This window comes from Choloepus didactylus, chromosome 2, assembly GCF_015220235.1.
Source record: "Choloepus didactylus isolate mChoDid1 chromosome 2, mChoDid1.pri, whole genome shotgun sequence".
NCBI classification, from domain to species: domain Eukaryota; kingdom Metazoa; phylum Chordata; class Mammalia; order Pilosa; family Megalonychidae; genus Choloepus; species Choloepus didactylus.
The window spans coordinates 243,661,390-243,684,677 of record NC_051308.1 but is presented as its reverse complement, the minus strand read 5'-3'; the positions used below and the strand labels follow the sequence as shown (position 1 = coordinate 243,684,677).

The 23,288-nt window shown below is 47.4% G+C and overlaps 1 protein-coding gene across 5 annotated transcripts in view; it reads right to left on the bottom strand.

The window, feature by feature from the left end:
• Nucleotides 1-23,288, bottom strand: part of NPHP4 (nephrocystin 4) — a 148,927-nt gene that overhangs the window by 121,083 nt on the left and 4,556 nt on the right. For all 5 annotated transcript variants that reach the window (XM_037828682.1, XM_037828681.1, XM_037828683.1 and 2 more), the window contains 3 exons: nucleotides 22,173-22,345; nucleotides 16,701-16,853; nucleotides 1,003-1,175 (listed from right to left, as the gene is read on the bottom strand). In XM_037828682.1, coding sequence (XP_037684610.1) covers nucleotides 1,003-1,175; nucleotides 16,701-16,853; nucleotides 22,173-22,307 — 461 coding nt within the window. In that variant the 5' untranslated portion in view covers nucleotides 22,308-22,345. The remainder of the gene's footprint in view (nucleotides 1-1,002; nucleotides 1,176-16,700; nucleotides 16,854-22,172; nucleotides 22,346-23,288) is intronic.

Genomic DNA, 23,288 nt, shown 5'->3' with positions numbered 1-23,288 from the left:
GGAAAGCGTGTGGGGTCCCCACCACTACCAGCTTCCTAGATCATTCTAAATGCTGTGCAGTCACACCCTGCAGAGAGCAGAGGCAGCCTGGGGAAGTGTCACCCCCAAGCACTCGGCGTCCGTGGCCACCTGTGTGGGCACACATACGGCACTGTCCTGACGCAGCCCCAGAGCCTGGGAGTGCGGGCACAACGCCAAGGGCCACTCAGAGCCACGGAGACACCCCAGCAAGGGCAACATCTGCGGATTCCTGTGGTTCCGTTTCTAGAGCACTGGCTCCAATAGGGACGATCCGGCCCCCAGGGCACACGTGGCAACATCTGCGGATTCCTGTGGTTCCGTTTCTAGAGCACTGGCTCCAACAGGGACGATCCGGCCCCCAGGGCACACGTGGCAATGTCTGCGGACGTTTCTGATTGTCACAGCCAGGGGGTGGTACTGACATCTAGGGGAAGAGGCCAGGGACACCACTCGACCTCCCACAGGGCAGAGGACGGCACCCACGTGGACACAGGCAGAGGGTGAGAAACCTTGAGCCTTGGGTGAGGTGGTTACAGATGAGCCCACCCACCGTGCACACCCAGCTCCAGCGCCGAGCCTGGCCCAGAGGGGATGCCCGACCAGTGCTGACTGGCTCAACACCCGCTGCTTACCCTGCACCTGCCTGTGCAAAAAGACATCATTTCATACTCAAGCAACCCTTACGAGATGGTACTGTTACCCCTACTGCACAGCCCTCTAACCCATCCCCGTCTTACATCGAAATCCACCACCCGTGGCCAAAAGCAGCCCCATGCAGACCAAAGGACAAGCCCTCGATTTATGTAGAAAAGCAAACCCAGTTACAACCCAAAGCAAAAAATGCTCCACAGTATACTGGGATGAACACACAACCACACAGGATGACCAGGTCACACCCAGACACTGTCACCAAATGATTGGCAGTTAAATCCCACAGAAGATGCTGGAAAACTCTGTGGATATCGAGAGTAAGGTCCATACCGTTTGTCCTGAGAAGCTGAGGTAGGAGACTCCGGTTTGCTGCTGAAGAGCCGAAGAATTCCAAACCCAGATGACAGCGCCTGCAGGGTCCCATCCCTCCTCTGGCCCTCCGTGACCACTTCCACCACAGCCACAATGCTAGGGTGGTATAAGGACGTGTGAAAATACAAGGGCTGCAGAACAGAAAAGGGGAGTGCTGAAACAGGTGACGGACGGGGAGTCCAGAAAAGACACCCGGGTGCACTATCTCCTTCACCCCAACCGAGAACTCTCTGCCTGGGGAATCCCACCACCAAATGACACGGGATGCTCAGCAGACCTTCCAGAGACAAAAGAGCCCCTCACCAGGCAGGACCACAGTGACACCACCCCAAGGACACACTAAGTCCACTGCAATAAACACATCTGCTGAGCCAACTTCACCTTCCAAGTATTACCCAACACTCAATATGAAAAACTTCAATTACAACTTGCCAACATTGACTCAGTAACTGTTACCAAGTTCTGTCTGAACTAACTTTGTTTAAACTAAAAGGATCCTTAGGTTTCTTTAGATGTTATGTAATCATCCCCAGTTCAGAGCCCAATGAACATCCTTTAATCAAAAGTTGTCTTGCAGTCACTTTATTGCCAGATTTTTTGGAACCTGAGCCAAGCAGACAATATTCAAACTGCTCTTAAAGGTCATGCAGGGTAAGGCCCTCCCAGGCAAACGGGGCCGCTGGCTGTGCCTCCCTGTCACAGCCACAGGGGTCTCCAGACAGATAGGGGCAGGTGCACAGACTGGTCCCCACATCTCTGAAAGCCCCCTCCTGCTTGGGAATGAAACCACCTTTAACTGGCGAAGCGCTTCTATTTCTCTAAATTAAATGCCATTGTTTTTATTTAACAGTGACAGACGGGACAGGGATGGTGTGCTGACTGGGCTGCTAATCAACAGGCAGTAGCATCTGTGGGGGCTCAGACGTAGTGCTACAGGGTGGTTCTAGGCTCAGAGTTCCCCGTGGAGGCTCTGACGTGGTGCTGCGGGGTGGCTCTAGGCTCAGGGGCCCCCTTTACCCCAGAGTCCAGGCTGAGGACCAAGCAGGGGCCAAGTAACCAGCTGAACCGAAGAACCCCTACGGGAGGCAGAGGCTAAGGCAGGGGCGCAGGACGTCTGCCTGCAATGTGCTTTCAACTGGGAACCATCCTCCTATTAACAAATCATTACCAAGGTGTCACCAAGAAAACGTCTACTGCGGTCACAGACTGTCAGACCAGGATAACAGAGAGACACATTAAAACATCAGCCATGAGATATAAATCGTTATTCTATTATCTTTTACTGCAAAATGATGAAATAATGACCACTTACAATTGACAGGTGGCTGGACTAAGAGAAAATTATGTTTCTGTTTCCAACACTCAAGAACTCTTTTCAAAAAGCCCCACTGTAAAGGTGAGTTTGTCATAATCTCACCTTTTATATTTACAACTGTGCATATCGGCTTTATAAGCACTGCCCACCTTTTCTTTAGGCAGTAAAATAACCCTTTTAAACTTTGATATGAAGCAACACTGACCCCCCAGCTTGGCTGGCACCCCAGAATTGCTCAGCCCAAAGGCAGCAGAACAGCTGCTCTGGCATGTCCTGGACGGGTGGCTCTCCTCTCCCCTTTCTACCAAAAGTAATTATTTTGAGACCAAAGATAAATAAGTAAACAAAGCAGAGCCCCACAGTTGTTTGTCTCAGCTGGTCCACTCTAGAATCTAGACTCCATCTTCAAACAGAAGACTCACCTAGGCAACACGAATTTTTTAGTAGCTTTGTTTATAATTGCCAAAAATTGGAAGCGACCAAGACACCTTTCCATAGAGGAATGGACAAACAAGCTACGGAATATTATTCAGTGATAAAAAGAAACGAGCTAGAGAGCCACAAAAAACGTGGCAGCATCTTGAATGTGTATTGCTAAGTCTTCAAAGCCTTCAAAGGCTACAGACTATGTGATTCCAACTAGACGACACCATGGAAAACGCAAACCTACAAAAAAACACTCATGGCAGCCACGGGCTGGGTGGGGGTGCAGGGATGACGTGAGCAGGGGAAACGGTGTGTTCGGGTGACACTGTAATGTAGATGTGTGACATCATGCATTTGTCCAAACCCACAGACCTGGACAACACGCTGAGTGAACCCTTGTGTAAACTATAGACTATGCAGCAATATTGGTTCATCAGTTAGCAAATGGACCACATCCGTGCAAGATGTTAATGAAGAGAGAAACTGTCTGCTTGGGGGTAGGGGGATATATGGGAAACCTCTAAACTTTCTGTACAATTTTCCTGTAAACCTAAAATTGCTCTAAAAATGAAGTGTATAAAGATGCTAAAAACTAAAAGGCTATTTGGAGATCAAATGGTTGTTATCACACCACTACTAACTGCTAAGGATATATGCTCTTTTCTAAAAATCATGTATTGGCTTTCCAGTGTGGGAACAGCACCACGCTAAGGAAATTCTAAGGAACTCAGAAAACCCGATGGAGCCTCGGAGAAGTTCAGAGGCTACAGGATGGATTAGACAGGCACAAAAACGCAAACACTGCTCAGGAACGAGTAACTTTCATGGACTCCGCAAGAAAAAACACCTTAATGATGAAAACACAAACACGATTCCACAGCCTAGTCCTTGGGTGGTCCTCGCGGTCCACAGGCCGGAAGCGGCCCCGGGAGGGCAGAGCCGCGCGACCCCCGCTCTCCGGGAACCCGGGAATCACGGCCTCGGCAGCCAGAGGCAAGTCCCGTGAGCACGTCCCTCCGGCTGAGGAAATTTAATTAACGTCAGTGCAGTTCGTTCCGAGAGGACAAACCCATCCACCCAGCGAAACTGCAGGAGTAACAGCCGAACGAAGCCCAGCAAATCCCCTGCAAGAGCAGCCCACGCGTGCTAGGAGAGGGGTTTCAGTCGGCCACCTCCCTTCTCACCCACCGAGATTTCACAAGTCTTCTCCCTGACAGCGTAAATACACTAACAAATCATTCAAACACTCCTGTCTGAATGCCTTCAGCTTCAAAAACCACTGGCACCGTTTTGCCTTGGGGCCAACTTCCCATTTCTCACCCACGACAGAACTGCGCCTCTCCAATGTGCCTCCATGGAGAACCAAGAGCCATGCACTCGCCGGCGTGGCTGCCACTCAGCCTGCCCGCGTAGTGACATGGGTCCTTCAGTCCCCAATGGCAGACAACACTGGGCAAAAAGGCCAGGAAGAGTTGAGAGAAACTCCAGGAAGAGTTGAGAGAAACTCAACTGGTGCCTCCCAAAGTAGCTGTTAAAAATTAAACCTTGAGTATAGTATCTTTGGGAGGGCAAATACTTCACAGAACTTCTCGAGGCTTCCATCTAACAGTTCAACTTTACCCCAGGTTCAGAATGGCTCAGCACAACACTCCCATCGTGAGACTGAGAGGCCTGGAGCTCCCCTCGGGGCAGTGCAGAGCTTCTAATTCCAGTCAGAAGCTTCCAGCCGTCCTGGGCCACCGTCACCCACAGCAAGTCGGGCCAGCAACCGAGATGGCCGCCCACCACAAAGATGACCCAGCCCCAAACAGCCACCATGCGGAGGGTGAGAGACCCTCGGTCTTGGATGAGATGGCTGTGGAAGAGCTCACCCACTGAGCATGCCCAACTCCTGCCCAAGCCTGGCCCAGGGAAGATGCCTGACCAGCACTTGCTGATGGAGCACCCACTGCTTGTAAAAAAAAAAATACTATTTCATACTCAAGCAACCCAATGAGATGGCATCATTATCCCTACTGCATAGATGAGTAAATTTAGGGCCAAGAGTTTAACCAACTTGCCTTCAGTCACCCAGGGAAGCAGTGACGAGCCGACCCTCTCACCCATCCCTGTCTCACATCCAAACCCAGACCAAGAGCCTCACCCTGGGCAAGATGGTGAGTGGGACACTTCAGGACTCCATCCTCACACAGAAGCTGTGAACAACCAGCAAAGCTCCAGAAAACAGTTAGAGGACGGCAGCAATAGGATGAGCGCCAAATCAAGAACAAGGCAACCCAAAAGCGGTGGGATCGCGTGGTGCCTGGCTGGCCCCTCCCCAACCCCTCACCTGTGCGGGTCCTGGTCCCGGTTCCAGTGGGAGCAGAGTGGCCTCGTGCACATGCTGGGAACACGTATGTCTGGCCCGATCTGTCTGGGGGTGGCCTGAGGGACTCACTGTCCCAGAACGTGCTCTGCGTGTACAAGGCGGCTCACCCAGCTGTCCCACAAAATGCTGTGGGGGAGCAGTCAGGTGGCTGCCTGGGGCAAGACGCCGCTGGCTATAGGACATGCAGTGCACTGCCCGGACTGTGAGGAAACTGTCACCTGGGAAGAGGGGACATTCAGCATTCCCAGGGCCACATGCACACATGCCTAAGACAAGCCAGGCCCAGAAAGGGTCAGGTAGCCCCTCTGCTGCAGCCTGGAGCTAGTCTCTAAACTCCTGTATGGGATAAACCCTGAATTCTCTTTTTCTTTCTTTTTTTTTTTTTTTTTGTTAGCTTCTGGCACGCAAGGAAATCTCTGTTGTAACACTAGCTGCATACAAGCTTAAGGAATAGATGCCTCAGAGTCTAAATTCCAGCAATAACACAATAAAATATCAAAATGTCCAGGTTTCAACAAAAGATTACAAATCATACAAGGAAGCAGGAAGGAAGGCCCAGGTGAAGAAGATTAAAGCATTAGAAACCATCAATGAGGAGGACTGGACCTGGCACATATCAGAGAAAAACTTAAAAAATGATCTTAATTATGCTCTAAGAGCTAAAGGAAAACATGGACAAAGCACTAAAGGAAATCAGGAAAAGTGTAGATGAACATAAAAAGATCAACAGAAAGATGAAAATTATCAAAAGGAACCAAACAAACCTGAAGACCACAGCAACAGAAATTAAGAATTCCCTAGAGAGGCTCAACAGCAGATTGGAGCTGGCAGAAGAAAGAACCAGAGCACAGGAAGATGAGATAACTGAAATCATTCAGTCTGAGAAGCAAAAGGAAAACAACACAATGAAGAAAAGTGAACAGAACCTGAGGAACCTGCGGGAGGGACACCCTCAAGCACACCAATATATGCACTGTGGGAGTCCCAGAAGGAGAAGAGAGAAAGGCGCAGAGAGAAAATTAGAAGAAATTATGGCTGACTACTTCCCAAATTTAGCAAAAGCCATGAATCAGAGGCACTCGACAGACTCCAAACAGGAGAAACCCAAGGAGATCCATGCTGTGGCATATTAAAATCAAACTGTCACATGCCGAAGGTAAGGATAGAATTCTGAAAGCTGAAAAAAAAAAAAGAAGCCACATGTCACATACAAAGGGGCCTCAATATGATTAAGTGCCAATTTCTCACTGGAAACCATGGAGGCAAGAAGGCAGTGGGATGACATATTTAAAGTGCTGAAAGCGAAAATGCCGACCAAGAATTCTATACATGGCAAAACTGTCTTTCAGACATGAGGAGGGATTAAGACATTCCCAGATAAACAAAAGCTGAGGGAGTTCGTCACCACTAGACCAGCCCTACAGGATGCTGAAGAGAGTTCTGTAGATGAAAGGAAAGGACAGTAGGCAATAGATCAAAGCCACGTGAAGAAACACGAAGATGCCCAGTGAAGATAATGTCATGGGTAAATATAAATGCCAGAACTGGTGTTATGCTTGGTTTTAACTCTGCTTTTTACTTCTTATGGGATCTAAAAGGCAAATGCATAAAATATAATGAGAATTCAGTGGTTTGGGACTCAATGTATAAACATGCAATCTGTGACAAGAACTACATTAAGGAAGGAGGAGGAGGAGTTTAGGAACAGAGTTTGTACAGGTATACCTCATTTATCATGTTTCACTTTATCATACTCTTCACAGATCCTGCATTTTTTACAAGATGAAGGTTTGTGGCAACCATACACAGAAGTTCATCGGCGCCATTTTTCCAATAGCATGTGCTCACTTTGTGTCTGTGTCACACTTGGGTGATTCTCACAAAATTCTAAGGTTTTCCATTATTATTATATCTGTTATGGTGATCTGTGATCAGTCATCTTTGATGTGACTATTGTAATTGTCTGGGGGCGGGGTGAAGGGGGGAGGCTACGACTGCGCCCATGTAAGATGGCGGACTTAATCAAATGTTGTGTGTGTTCCACCTGCTCCACTGACCGGCCATTCGCCAGTCTCACTCCCTCTTCTTGGGCCTCCCTGTTCCCTGACTCACAACAACCCTGAAATCGGGTCAGTTAACAACCCCACGAGGGCCACCAAGTGTTCTGGTAAAAGGAAGAGTCACACGTCTTGCTTTAAGTCAAAAGTTAGAAATGATTAAGCTTAGTAAGGAAGGCATGTCAAAAGCCAAGACAGGCCAAAAGCTAGGCCTCTTGTGACGAATAGGTGAATTATGAATGCAAAGGAGAAGCTCCTGAAGGAAATTAAAAGTGCTACTATCATGAACACACAAATGATAAGAAAGCAAATCAGCCTTATCGCTGATGTGGAGAAAGTTGTGGAAGACTGGACAGAAGCTAAAACCAGCCACAACATACCCTTAAGCCAAAGCCTAATTCCAGAGCAAGGCCTAACTCTCTTCAATTCTCTGAAGCTGGAGAGGTGAGAAAGCTGCAGAAGACAAGTTCGAAGCCAGCAGAGGTTGGTTCAGGGTTTAAGGAAAGAAGCCATCTCCATAACATAAAAGTGCAAGGTAAAGCAGCAAATGCTAATGTAGAAGCTACAGAAAATTATCCAGACGATCTAGCTATGATCATTGAATTGAATTTCAATGTAGACAAAACAGCCTTCTAAGGGAAGAAGATGCCATCCAGGACTTTCATAGTTAGAGGAGAAGTCAAGGCTTGGCTTCAAAGCTCCAAAGGTCAGGCTAACTCTTGGTAGCGGCTAATGCATCTGGTGACTCTAAGCTGAAGCCAATGCTCAGATACAATTCTGAAAACCCTGGGGTCCTTAAGAATTATGCTAAACCTACTCTACCTGTGTTCCATAAATGGAACAACAAAGCCTAGATGACAGCCCATCTGTTTACAACATGGTGGACTGAATATTTTAAGCCCACTGTTGTTTTTTGTTTGTTTTTGTTTTTTATAATTTGCCAGATGCTCTTTTAATGAGAATACTAGAAGACCAAAAAATCTTTTTTCTATAAACTGCCTTTTTCTAAACTAATGTGTGCTTTATATATATATATATATATATATATATATATTTTATTGCGATTGTTCACATCCCATACAACTATCCAAAGACCCAAAGTGTACAATCAATTGCCCATGGTACCATCATACAGCTGTGCATCCATCACAATTAATTTTTTTTCAATTTTTAGAACATTTTCATTACTCCACAAAAGAAATAAAGACAAAAAGCGAACTCAAACCCTCCCATAGCCCTAACCACCCCCGCTCCATTACTGATTCATAGTTTCATTATAGTACATTTGTTACTGTTGACGAAAGAATGCTAAAATACTACTAACTGTAGTATACAGTTTGCAATAGGCATATTTGTTCCAGTTCGTGAGACTTCTAATATTTGTACAGTTAATCATGGACATTGTCCACCACAAGATTCACTGTTTTATACATTCCCATCTTTTAACCTCCAACCTTCCTTCTGGTGACATACGTGACTCTGAGCTTACCCTTTCCACCTCATTCACACACCATTCAGCACTGTTATTCTCACAACATGCTACCATCATCTCTGTCCATTTCCAAACATTTAAGTTCACCCTAGTTGAACATTCTGCTCATAGTAAGCAACTGCTAACCATTCTTTAGCCTCATTCTATACCCTGGTAACTTATATTTCACGTCTATGAGTTTACATATTATAAGTAGTTCATATCAGTGAGACCCTGTAATATTTGTGTTTGTCTGTCTGTCTTATTTCACTCAATATAGTGTCCTCAAGGTTTCTTCTTCAACCCTTTTTTTATTTAAGATGGTTTTGTTCACACACCATACATTGTCCTAAGTAAACAATCATTGGTTCCCTGTAATGTCAAGTATCTGTATTCAGCACCATCGCCACTATCTACAAAAGGACATCTCCATTTCTTCCACAAAAGAGGAAGAGTCAAAGAAGGCAGAGAAACAAAAGAAAAAGAGAAAGAGGGAGAAAAACAAAACAAAACAAAATAAAACATGGCAGCTAGAAAGCAACAAAAGGAAAGATAGCATTAACCTAAAGTAGAACAGAGTCAGACATCATCATTAACGCCAGGAGTCCCATACCCTTCCCCTATTCCCCCAACCCCCATATGCATTTAGCTTTGGTATATTGCCTTTTTTATATTAAAGGAAGCATAATACAATGTTTCTGTTAATTATAATCTCTAGTTTGCATTGATTGTATTTTCCCCCCAATCCCACCCTATTTTTAACACCTTGCAATGTTGACATTCATTTGTTCTACCACATGTAAAAACATATTTGCACCTTTTATTACAATCGTTGAGCACCCTAGGTTTCCCTGAGTTACACAGTCCCAGTCTTTATCCTTCGTCTTTTGTTCTGGTGTCCCACATGGTCCCAACCTTCCTCTTTCAACCATACTCACGGTCATCTTTGTTCAGTGTACTTACATTGCTGTGTTACTGTCTCCCAAAATTGTTTTCCAAACCTCTCACTCCTGTCTTTTCCTGTCTGCAGTGCTTCCTTTATGTTTCCTGGAGAGCAGGTATCTTGTTCACAAACTCTGTCATTATCTGTTTGAGAATATTTTAAGCTCTCCCTCATATTTGAAGGACAGTTTTGCTGGATATAGGATTCTTTGTTGGGGGTTTTTCTCTTTTAGTATCTTAAATATATCACACCACTTCCTTCTTGCCTCCATGGTTTCTACTGAGAAATCCACATATAGTCTTATCAAGCTTCCTTTGCATGGGATGGATCGCTTTTCTCTTGCTGCTTTCAGGATTCTCTCTTTATCTTTGACATTTGATAATCTGATTATTAAGTGTCTTGGCGTAGGCCTATTCAGATCTATTCTGTCTGGAGTACGCTGCGCTTCTTGGATCTGTAATTTTATGTCTTTCATAAGAGATGGGAAATTTTCATTGATTATTTCCTCTATTATTGCTTCTGCCCCTTTTCCCTTCTCTTCTCCTTCTGGGACACCAATAACACATACATTCTTGCTTTTCATTTTGTCCTTAAGTTCCCAGAGACGTTGGTCGCAGTTTTCCATTCTTTTCTGCATCTGTTCTTTCGTGTGTAGGCTGCAGGTGCCTTGTTTTCCAGTTCCTGAGTGTTTTCTTCTGCCTCTTGAGATCTGCTGCTGTATATTTCTATTGTGTCTTTCATCTCTTGTGTTGTGCCTTTCATTGCCGTAGATTCTTCCAGTTGGTTTTTCGAACTTTCAATTTCTACCTTACGTACACACAGTGTTTTCATTATACAGTTCACCTCTTTTGCCATATCTTCCCTAAACTTTCTGAATAGATTTAGTATTAGTTGTTTCAATTCCTGTATCTCAGTTGAAGTGTAAGTCTGTTGCTTTGACTGGCCATAACTTCGTTTTTGTTAGTGTAGGTGGTAGTTTTCTGTTGTCTAGGCATCTGGTTTCCTTGGTTACCCCAACCAGGTTTTCCCAGACCAAAAAGGGCTCAGGTCCCAGAAGGAAGAAATATTCAGTATCTCATTTCCCTGAGAATGTGTCTTAGAAAATTCATACACCCTGTGAGGCCTCAGGTCACTGTGCTTTTCTGCCCAGCAGGTGGCACCTGTCAGCCTGTAGCTCCAGACTGGTGTAAGGAGGTGTGGCCTGTGGCTGTTTTCCCCCAGGCTCCGGAGTCTGGTTCTGAATGGAAGGCGGGTAGTAGAGCTGGTCCCCACTTCTTTCCTCTTAGAGAAGATACACCCCCTGGGGAAAGGTCATTTGAAAAGTCTCTCTGCCTGTGCTATCTCCACCTTGTCTGGGTTAGAGAGCTGGGAACTGAAAATGGCTGAGGCTTTCTCCACTGAGCCGAAACAGGGACAGAAAGCCCCCTTCAGGGCCAGTCCACGGCCACCCTCTGGCTCTCTAAGGTCAGTTGTCACCCAAAGCCTCTGCCTGCTTGTTGGGGATTCATAGCTCGTATCGAGCAGTCCACGTTTGCTAATTAAAACCCCAGGTGGAGCTCAGCTGAGCTGTATTCACTTGCTCAGAGAGAACTGTTCTCTAGCACCACCAGGCTTTGCAGCTCAGGCAATGGGGGAAGGGGCTCCCGGCTTGGATTCGCAGTTTTTACTTACTGATTTTATGCTGCGATCTCGGGCAATCCTCCCAATTCAGGTTGGTGTATGATGAGTGGATGGTCATGTTTGTCCCCCCCCCCCAGTTATTCCAGATTATTTACTAGTTGTTCCTGGTTGTTTATTAGTTGCTCCGGGGGGCTAACTAGCTTCCACTCCTCTCTATGCCACCATCTTAGGACCTCTCCATGATGTGCTTTTAATCACAAGTACTGTGTAAGATGATTCCTTCTTTTGCAAAATGAATAAATACAAGAGCAAAGGTTAAACACATGTGATCTGCCCCGAGATTTGAAAAAGAGAAAAAAAGCCTGTTTTTTATAGTATTTTTAAAAATCAGATTTACTCCCAAATCCTTCCAAAGAATAATTTTGAAGATATGACTCAAATGGGGGGGAGGGGGGAGAAACCATTATTTTACAGCTGCTTTAAATAAATTTTGATATTTCTTCAGGTGGTACTTTTCCTCTCTGGAATTCATCTCTTCACAAAATAGCTGAATTTAAAATATTTCTAATGAACAAATTAACAGGAGAATAGAAAATAAGACACATATGTATAAACTTTACCATAACCAAGTATGCATATCAAAAAGACAAACTTTAAAAAGTACAAAAAAGGTGAGAAAAACCCTGAAATTACAGAAAAGAAAGTCGAATTTATTTAATGAAAAACTAGCATAAAAATTAGCAAATACACAAAAAATATACACACAGCAGCAGCACTAAGTGATGACTCACAAAAGGGAAAAGCAGTGGTCAGAGACCACTCAACATGGCTGGTCAGTTTAAGGGGGAAATAAAGTAAAAAATAATTCCTTTCAGAATATGACTGTTGATGGAGATGCACGATGAGATAAATGTTGTTCCCATACCTAAGACAACCTCCATTCTGTAGTCCATGGATCAAGGAGTCATTTTGACTTTCAAGCCTTATTTATTAAATACTTTTCATGAGGTGAAAGCTGTCATAGATATTGATTCCTCTGATGGGTCTGGGCAGAGTAAATTGAAAATCTTCTGGAAAAGATTCACCATCTGTTCCAGTTTGTTAATGCTGCCATTATGCAAAATACCAGAAACGGATTGGCTTTTATAAAGGGGATTTATTTGGTTACAGGTTTACAGTCTGAAGGCCATGAAAATGTCCAAATGAAGGCATCAACACCAAGTATACCTTTACCAAACGAAGGTCAATGGGGTCCAGAAAAACTCTGTTAGCTGGAAAGGAGCATGGCTGGCGTCTGCTGATCCTGGGTTATGTTCCAGCTCCTCTCTCAGCTCCTGTGTGTTCTTCAAGATGCTGCTCTTGGGGCATTTCGTCCTCTCTTAGCTTCTCCAGAGCAAACTCTGGGCTAGTATCTCCAAAGCATCAGCAAAAGTCTGCCTTCAACAGCCATTTCCAAAATGTCTCTCTAGGCTGCAGCAGCCCTGAGCTCCTTCTGTCTGAGCTTTTATAGGTTCCAGTAAACTAATCAAGACCCATAGTGAATGGACAGGGCCACACCTCCATGGAAATAACCTAATCAAAGGTATTACCCACAGTTGGGTGGGTCACATCTCCATGGAAACAATCTAATCCAAAGATTCAAACCTAATCAACACTAATATGACTGTCCCCACAAGACTGGGCAAAACACATGCAAACCAACACACCATTCTAGATGCCATTAAGAACATTCTTGATTCATGGGAGGGGGTCAAAATATCAACACGAACAGGACTTTGGCAGAAGTTGATTCCAACCTTCATGGATGACTTTGAAGGGTTCAAGACTTCAGTGGACGAAGTAACTTCAGATGTGGTAGAAATAGCAAGAGGACTAGAATGTGAAGTAGAGCCTGAAGATTTGACTGGGTTGCTGCAATCTCACAATAAAACTTGAACAGATGAGAAGTTGTTCCTTACAAATGAACAAAAAAAGTGGTTTCTTGAGATGGAAGCTATTCCCAGTGAAGATGCTGTGAACACTGTGGAAATGACAGCAAGGGATTCAAAATATTCCAAAAGCTTAGTAGTTAAAGCTGCAGTGGAGTCTGAGAGGATTGACTCCAATTCTGAAAGAAGTTCTACTGTGGGTAAAATGCTATCAAGCAGCATTGCATGCCACAGAGAAATCAATTTTTCATGAACAGAAGAGTCAATCGATGTGGCAATCTTCACTGTTGTCTTATTTTAAGAAATTGCCACAGTCACCCCAACCTTCAGCAACCACCATCTGAACAATCAGCACCATCAACACCAAGGTGAGACCCTCCACCAAGAAGATGACTACGACTGCCTGAAGGCTGAGATGATGGTGAGATTTTCTAGCAATAAAAAATCTTTAATTAAGGTATGTACACTGCTTTTTAGACATAATGCTTAACAGACTACAGTATAGTGTAAACACAACTTTTATATGCACTGGGAAACCAAAAATCTCTTATGACTTGCTTTATTGTGATGTCTGCTTTCTCGAGGTGGTCTGGAACTGAACCTGCGGTATCTCCAAGGTGTGCCTGTATATACTATTGAGGTAAAGTTGGTATCAAAGCAACTGAGATTCTTACAGCTTTAGGAGGTTAAATTTAAGCCTCATGGTAACTACATACACACTTGTAGAGACAGAACTCAGAGTACAGGTTGCCAGAAGCAGGGGAACAGGGAGTTAATGCAGAATGGGTGGTACAGAATTTCTCTTTGGGGAGACAGGAAAGTTTTAGTACTGGAAGGTGGTGACCATACCACAAAATTGTAAAGGTGATTAATTCCATTGAATAGTGTGCCTGGGAGTGGCTGAAATGGGAAATTATGTTGTGTGTATGTTCCCACAATTAAAAAAAAAAAAAGAGCAACCAAAGAGACAATGACAAGTAAATGCAATACATGATCCTGGATGGGATCTAGCAAGGGAGGAGAAAAGGCTCAAAAGGACATTAATGGGACATGAAAAAATTGGAATACAGACTTTAAGCTTTATATAAATGTTAAATTTCTTGAAATTGACAACTGCACTTAAGGTGGTTATATAATAAATGATTATCCTTGTTCTTAGGAAATGTACACGGCAGTATTAAGTGTTCAAAGAACCATGATGTATATACAACCTACACTCAAGTGGTCAGAAAAGGGACCGATGGATGGATAGATGGACAGATCAAAAGATAGAATGATATGGCAAATGTTAAAATTGGTAGAGCTGAGTATCTGGAGGGGTAAAGTATGTTGGAGTTCTCTGTATGGGGTTTGTATTATTTTTATAACTGTCCTGTAAGTTTGAAAGTATTTCAAAATTAAAAGTTAAAAAAAAAAAATCCAACACACATGGCCAAAAACAGTCCCCACCCTTCTGTTATAGAATAATTTCTTGGTTTACTTAGAAAAGGCAAACAGCATATTGTTATGAACACACAACAGCACAAGTTGAAATTTAAAGCCTTCTATTGTCCCCAAGTGATTATCAGTTAAATCACATCTAAACCCCACTAGTGAAAACAACATAGAGAGAATTTCTTCTCCTAAACACAACTGTCCATCATCCCCCCTTTCCTGGCTCAGAGACCCCCGGCAGACCTTCCCGGAGGGCCCCGGAGGAACAGAGCCCAGGCGCGTGGACCCAGCCTCCCTCGCCCACACAGCGTGACCTTCAGGGAGGCAGCGCTCAGGAAGGAAGCCTGTTTCCTGCGACCGCCATGATTATCCATGTTTCCGACCTGCCCTCCCTCTGCCGGCGGCCCAGGGAACAGAGGCAAGGCCGAGGCGAGGCCCAGGCCTGGCCCTGCAGTGGGGACCGTGAACTGCTCATTCTGGAACCGGCTGACACATCACGTGGAGAGACGGGCTTCCGTGGGCTTCGTAACATCACAGTGACCTGCCTCGACAGCACCTGCTTTGGAAAAGGGAAACTGCACCATTCCCTCTACTCCAATGAACAGAACCACTCAAGAAGCAGTTCCTTGTGGCGTCAGTTATTGGACGGAAGCAACCCCATCACCTGTGTCTCAGTGAAACTGAGTGATGCACCCGATGATGAGGGCAACTCCTGGGCCCAGGTCAGCTAAGGTTAGCTAAGGAAGGAATTTAAGGGAGAATTATGTTCTCCTCAAAAATAAAACACAGAGCTCACAAAGTATTTTATCCTCTGGGATTATTTTTTAAAAGACACTTCTTTGGAGGCTGCTTGGCGGAAGGAAAAGGCAATCCCGCACCACGAAGACAGGTCCCCAGTGAGAGAGGGAACCCCAGGCCCCACAGCTGAGCCCCTGGGAGCTGGGTCTCCGGGCTCTGCCAGGCCCAGCCAGGAGTCCTTCAACGACAGGAAAAACCCTGCTCAGGTTGAAGTAAGGCTTCTTTTTCAAAGTCTCTCTCAGAACATTGTTGTTTGCAAAGCACTAAAACAGCAGCTTCTTTTTCAGCCACAGATCACATGGACAAGTCCATAAAAAGCCACAGCACACGAGGCTGATGCGCCAATCCACACCTAGGCTGGAAAGCCAATGCCAGCTCCAAATGGGGTCCCTCCTGCTGGCAGCATGCCAACCTCAAATCGGCTCAGCTCCAAGCCACCAGTGGTCTTTAAAACCAGAAAAACATGAGGCAACTGTGAAATCAGAAAAAGATCTTCAGCACATTTAGAATCACTTCTCAGAGGGACAGGCTGTATCTCTATTTCCATGCTGCGGTCTCACAGCCTCACTGTCCATCCATCCGTCTGTCCTGCTTATTGAGGCCAACCCAAAGGAATGCTCTACATTTCAACTGCACGTGTGTATGTACATATACGTGTGCACATGCATGCACACACACTCAAGCCTCTTGTTCTGAATTCCGAAGGTCAGGGTCACAAGAGGAAGGGACCCGCGGCTGGGGTTCCACTGGCTGCTGCTCGCCGTGGGTCTCGCAGCTGGAGAGGCACAGGGCCCTGAGCTCCCCGGTGGCATCAGGGAACCAAAAGGGCTGCTGTCCGCCCCAGGCTGACCTCGCTGCCTTCCAGGTAAGTCCAGAACTGGAGAGTCCAGATTTCTCCGGAAACTCTAAGGACTGTGCTCCTCCCTGACCCACTTGCCCCTGACTTCAGCAGACGACACTCTGGGACGGCAGAATGTCCCCAGATGGGGCTTTGGGGAAGGCGAGCAGGCAGGAGACCCCATTCCCTCCACCGCTCACCCAGAGCAGCGCCCCTTCCAACTGCTCATTTGGGCTTCCATGTAGGATTTTGTTGGGAAAATAAAGGACCCGCTAAATGAGCTTTTGTAAAGCTGGGCCCTATGCTCTGGGATCTTCCCGTGGTCTGAGAAGATCGGGGAGGCTCTGATCGTCTCTGGGTCGAGGCCCCCAGCTCCAGAGCCAGGCACACCCCCTTACACCCGCAGTCCACCATGCAGCTGCCCCAGCTCTGCCCAGCCCCACCCCAACTGGGCCCACCTCGTTGAAGACAATCCTGGGTGGCTGCCTCGAGAGCTGCATGACCGGCTTCACCGTGGTCTTCCACGTCCTCCCGAAGAAGTGTCGGTAGGTTAAATCAAAGAGAGACATCCGCAGGTGGCACTCAGCCTCCGACAGCACCTCCAGCGTTCCCTAGGAGACAGGGGGAGGGGGGGCGACCCTGAGTTCTTGGGGCATGAGCTACCTTGCAGCCACTCAGCATCCATCCCTGCTGTGTAGCTATCAGCACCCCAGTTTCCCTTGGAAAACTACCACTTCCCATTGCCACTGGCCTCGGTGGGATTATAAATCAAAATGTTCAGTCCTCCCACCAAGAGGTGGGCCCAGCCCATCAGAGCACAGAGATCCCCCAGCACACACATGGCCCTAAGATGCCCTCAGAGCCACTGAGACACAGGAAAATCTGAAGTGCCTGTCAGGATGCAGGCCCGGAGCTCCTGCAGCCACGCTACCACCATGAGGACCAAGAGACACAGAGGGAATATGCCCAGGTCACATCGTGACTCTGGATCAAACCACACCTGAAGCTTGTCCTCACTGTAGATTTGTCTGTCATGTAGTTAAATTCTCTTAGCTTAAGACTTTTGGATGGGCTTTTGGTCATTTGCAACCAAACAGGTCCTTCCTAATACAATGAGAAACTCTAAATCCTCAACTTGGCAGATTATTTGGGGTGGTATGACAAAGAAAAAGCAGATCTTTGGGGACTGTGAAATCAGGGCTACAAATAGAGACCAAAGCATCCAGAGACTAAAACGCAGAGCCCTTTTCCCACAGCTGCATGGTGCACGTTAGGCTTCTGCTTCTGGCCTTTTTAGCTCTTTTGTTACTGGCTGCCTAAGTCTTGTGGTCTATCCCCAGGGACAAACAGTCGTCTGTTTCCTTTCATTCATTCATTCAACAAGCAAGAATTAAGTTTCTAGTCTGTGCCAGGTTCTGTTCCAGGCAGAACTGACACAAACAGGGAACAAAGCAGACCAGCTCTGTCCTCACAGGGCTTACGTGACAAGAAGGAAGGGAGCGGCACGCGGGGAGGCTACTCTATGTTAGACAGGAGGCCGGGGAAGGTGCCCCATTAGGTGACATCTGAGCTGAGAACTGAAGGAAAGGATCCCTGAGAGCTCTAGGAAGAGTGAGCCAGGCAGAAGGAGCAGTAAGATCAAAGGCCTGGGGCAGAGGGGGTTTGGGTGCCCAGGACCCAGCAAGAAAGCCCGCAGGACTGCAGGATGCTGGGTGGGGGTGCCAAGAGGCAAGACGGGGAGCTTGGCTTTCACTCTGAAGGAAATGAGCAGCAGGGAAAGGGTCTGAGCGCAAGCGTCACAGTCTGACTCAGGAGTTCAGAAAATCACCCACGCTGCCACATGGACACGGGACTTGGAGGTGGGGAGACCCAGTGGGGGCTACAGCCATCACCGGGGTGAGACGGGGTGCTGCTGGGGTGGGAAGTGGGCAGGTCCAGGCTGTGTCTTCAGGAAGAGCCGCCGACCTTGGTGGAGGTGGGGGTGGGACACGAGAGGAGGTAACGGGCAGCTGTACACGAAGTCCATGTCCCTGGTGAAGAATGACTGCAAGGGCTTTGGCCAGAGCAACTGGGAGAAAGGGGGCGCCATGTAGGAGATGGGGGGATGGGGGAAGCGTGGGTCTGGGGGAGAAACCAGGGCAGTTTCACCATCTAGCTGTGCCCTCTGGACCGTGCAGCCCTCAGCTCCCAGACCTCACTCTCTCCACCTGCCTGGACGCCTCTCTGCCCTCATTCCCGCCTTCTCTTCCACGCCCTCTCCCCCCGGCACCCTCACACCTGCACCCACCCCACCCCAGAGCTGCAGGGCTCAGCCCGTGGCTCCCAGGTAAGGGCCTGGGATAGTGCATTTCCTGCTCCATCCAGTGCCAGGATCAGGCATGCACTTCCCAGGAACACCTCCTCGGGGGGCACCTCCCTGGGGGCCTGCTCCAAAGCAACTGACTCACTGCTGGCATCCCTGGGCCCACCATGGGTCCCCTCCTCTCCCACCACCCCGTTCTCCTGGGACAGGAATCACCAGCCAGGGCCTTCTTCCCAGAACTCCAGACGCCAAGTCCTGCCGGCCTCTTCTGCCTCCCACCCCCTCACGCCCACACACCCCGCCCCTCACCCACCATCTCCTCATCCCCTTGCAAACTCTCTTTCACTCTTCGACCCTCAGCTCTAACGTCAGCTCATGTGACCTGTGGTCCCAGCCGGCCACCCCTCCACCCCACGCTGCTCCACATGCAATCCCACTTGCACCCTGATCACACCACGATGGGTCTGTCACCCATCCAGGACCGAGAGCCCCAAGAAGACAGGCCATGGGGCAGAGACATCTCCATGTCCCCCTGCACAGTTCCAAACATACAATGAGTACCCCAAAAAGATCAAGTTAAATTTAAATGACCATCCAAATGGAAGAAATGTAACCACTGTTCATGGTGAATCAGACCAAACAAAAACGAAAAGTGGAGCACTAAGGAAAACACCCAAAGTCATTAATGAAGTACTCCTGGGCTCAAACACAGAGCTAGTGTTCTTAGCCCAACACCTTTTACGGAGAGGTTTGTTGTCATCTAAAGCTATCAATTCTCAAACAACCAGAACAAAGCAAACTCTAAAAATACCTAATTTAACTTTCTTCTTTTATTTATTTCCTACTTTGTCTTCTTCCAGATGATAATCTTTTGATTGATTTCTGTCTGTAAAACCAACTTCTCTTCCTGGGATAAACCACTTGACATCATGGGTCAAAATATACAGGCTGCTAGTTTTGATTTCCTGACAGCTATCAGCGTGTACTTTTCTTGTAATGTCCTTTTATGGTTTGGGTATCAGGGTTAGAGCAGCTTCAAAAAAGAGCTGGAAAGCAGTCCTCCCTCCTCTACTTTCTGAGAGAGTCTGTCCAGAACTGCCGTTATTCCTCCCCTCACAATTGGATAGCACTCAACAGTGAATTTATCCGAACCTGGAGTTTTCTTTGAGGGAAGCTAACTACGAATTCAACTTCTTTAATGACTACAGGGCTATTCAAATTTTCCATCTCCAGTGTCACTTTTGGAAAGTTATCACTTTCAAGGGATTTGTCTCATCAAAGTTATCAGATTTATTAGCATACAAGTTGGTCGTAATACCCCTTGAGTATCCTAGTATCTGTTGGTTTGTACTGTGATGCTCCCTCTTTCACTTCCAATATTAGTAATCTGTTTTCTCTCTTTTTTAACTTTTTTAAAGCTAGGGGCTTATCAATTTTATTAACCTATTCAAAAAACCAACTTCTAGCTTTGTTGCTGTTTTCGTTTGTCTTTTTCATTAATTTCTGCTCATACACTATTTCCTTTCTTCTATGTACTTTGAGTTTAATCTGCTCTTTTTCCTAGGTTAAGGAAGAAACAGAGGTCACTGATTTTTATCGTTCTTTTCTAACAGTCGCAGATCAATTTCCCTCATAGGACTGCATTAGCTGCACCCACAGATTTTGACGCGTCCTTCGTTACTGGGTTCAATTATTTTCTAGTCTCCCCCAGGAATTCTTTGACCCACAGTTATTTAGCAGTGTCTTGTTTAGGTTCCTACCATTTGAGGATTTTCTAGATATATTGTTACTGACTTCTAATTAAATATATAATATTCTTTATAATTAAGTCCTTCTAAATTTATTGAGACTTATTTTCTGAGCCAGCATATGATCAGTCTTGGTGAAAGTTCTAAGTGCACCTGAGAAGAACAGGCATTCTGCGTTTGTCAGATGAAGGGTTCTGGGGATGTCAATTAGGTCAGGTTGGCTGACGGTGTCATTCAACTCTAACTCGTTATGATGTTTGTGTCTGTGCTATCCATGACTAGGAAAGAAGAATAAAAGTCTCCAACTATGGCTGCATTTGAATATAGCTCCCCTTAGCTCTATCCAACTTCGCTCCACGTATTTGGGAACTCTGCTACTGGGGCCTGGGCAGGAACCAGTTAACACAGCAGGTGCCTGCCATGCTCCAGAGGGCCAGCTCACAGTTAGCCTTTGCCTGGGGGCTGGGAACTTGGCTTTCTGAAGGGTTCCCACCACCCTGACTGCTAAGAGTGATAAGTGCTTCCCTTCCGGGAGCCTGGGATTTGGGCGCATGCCAGGCAGAGATGACCAGCCCCAGTGAAAACCCCAGGCCCTGAGTCTCTAACAAGCTTCCCTGACCAACATGTCACATGCGTTGTCATATCTCCTTGCTAAGGGACTTCAGCACAATCTGGGGCAACTCCACTGGCAGAGGACCTCAGGCACTTGTGTCTGGTTTCTCCCAGACTTCGCCCGTAGCCTTTCCTCCTTGCTGATCTTTCACTGTAATGAATCCTAGCTGCGAGCATAACTATACGCTGAGTGCCGAGAGGCCCAGCAAGTCATGGAGCTGGGGGGTGGGCCTGGGGACCCACACGGGTGCACACAGCTAGGGTTGCTCCGTGTGCTAGACTAACCAACCCTCCTGCCATCTCCAATAACCCATGTCACCCGGAAATCAACATCACTACAGCCACATCAGCCTTCCTTTGCTTACTGTTGGCATGCTGTACCTTCATCCCTCCTTTTACTTGCAACCTGCTTGTACCTTTGTGTTCAAAGCATCTAGGAAGTAACCTATAGAAATGTGTGTACACATTCGTGGCTCCTAACACTGGCAAACACACAGCAGGTGCTCCATCAGAGGGTCTGGGGCGGAGCAGCGTCTGGTACTGGAGATTTGCTAATAGTGAGCTACACACAGAGCCAGGGCTCCAGCCCCTCTGTGCACCAGTGAGCATCACGCCACTCGCTGCAGAGCATGGTACGGTCCTACCAGTGAAACCCTGTCAAAAACCGTTTGCTTACTCCAGCAGTGCCAGGTCCTTCTCGTGCACCCCCATAGGCTGCCATGGCTCACCAGGACAACTTACTCGGTGGGGACTTTGGGGGCAGCAGGGAGGAAGCACCAGCCCCTGATGCCGGCTGCCGGCTGAAGGGCATAGAAGGATGCAGACTCACAGGGCGTGGGCCTGAGTGTGCAGGAGACTGGGGCACACCCAGCACCCGGGCTTCTGGCACATCACAGGGAGAGTGGCAGAGCAGGCAGAGCGGCCAGCTGAAGGTGGGCAATGCCCAGTCTGTGCCCAAGGCCACCTCTTGCAAACAGCCTGGCTCAGGAAACAACTCCGGAAATCAAATCGCCTGTTTTTAAGTAGCTCCACTGAGGGCCGAAAGACAATCTTCCCAAGTGTCAAGAAGTGCTGAGCAGGCTGCTGAATCGTATATTCTCTTTGCTGATGGGCCACTTTGCCGCGGAACAGCACCAAATCCCAAGGTAATGGGTACAGTGCTGCAGCCGCAAGGAGACAAGTGGAAGTCAATAAGCTAACTGGAAACCCCACCTCAGCTGAGAGCAGGAGCAACACACATTTAAGAATAAACAACAAAACTGCTTTACCTGCTTAATTAATGGCCCATCAAGCCACTTCAGGACACACTGAAATGCTGTGGACTCCTTCGAAGGCTGGCGGCCTCTCTGTGGGTGAGGAGGGACGAGCACGTTTTGGGCGAATATCCTGTGCCAGTCATCCATTCTGCTGGTCCGAGGGTCACGCAGGTCTCCGGGATTACCTGCACCATTCGTGTTCAAATACGTTCAAATGTTGTACGGGTTACAGAGCCCAGAGCAGCTCTGCAAGTTTCCAATCTCCCACTGAATCCCAGAAGAACCTCCATCTCCAAAACCCATACTCTGCCATCCCACCTGCCAACACAGGAGACTGTGTTGCTGGCTAGCATAAGGCTGCGACCCCCGGCAAATGTGCCCATCTCAAGCCCAAGAACCTCCACCCCCTCTCGGGGGCAGACTGCCCCAGTGTGGCCCACCTGGGTGCAACTGCCCTAGCCTGGGTGACCACTGCTGTGGGCAGGGCTTCAGCGGGGCCACTTGGTACAGATGAGTAACTCAAACACTGCTCGAGGGCACCAGGCCTCAAGGGGCAGCTGAGATGCAGCCCGAGTGTGGGGCTGCTTAGGAGGCAACCTGGAAGCATGAACCAATGGGAGCCAGGCAGGTTCGACCCTCAGCTGGCTCTTCTGAGCAGCCCTCGGAGCAGAGAGGTCACCGGACCGAAGCAGTGGGGGGCCCGTGGGAAGTACGGCAAAAGCAAGCAGAGCAACGGGAGGCCCAGGTGTCCCTGGCTCAAGGGGACCTAAAGCCCGTCACCCCAGGACAGTCCGACTATATCAGCAATGTCTCTTTGCAAATGTCAGTTTAGGACAGGTTATGGGTGTCCGCAGCTACTAAGTGACCTGCCTCAGGTCACTTCAGCCAGACAGGGATCTGAAAACCTCCTGTGGACTTCTTTTTTGGCTGACACAGAATCTTCAGATCCCAACCTTTCTAAGAGACTGAACTTTGTTCACTAGAATGACAAACAAGAGCAAAGACAGGGGGCGTGGTCTAATAAGATGACAATTTTTAAGCGCAGTCCTCAGACACCAGGGCTCCCCAAGATCCTGTCAAGGGTCCACAAGGTTAAACCTATCTTCGTAACACCCAGAGGTTATCTGT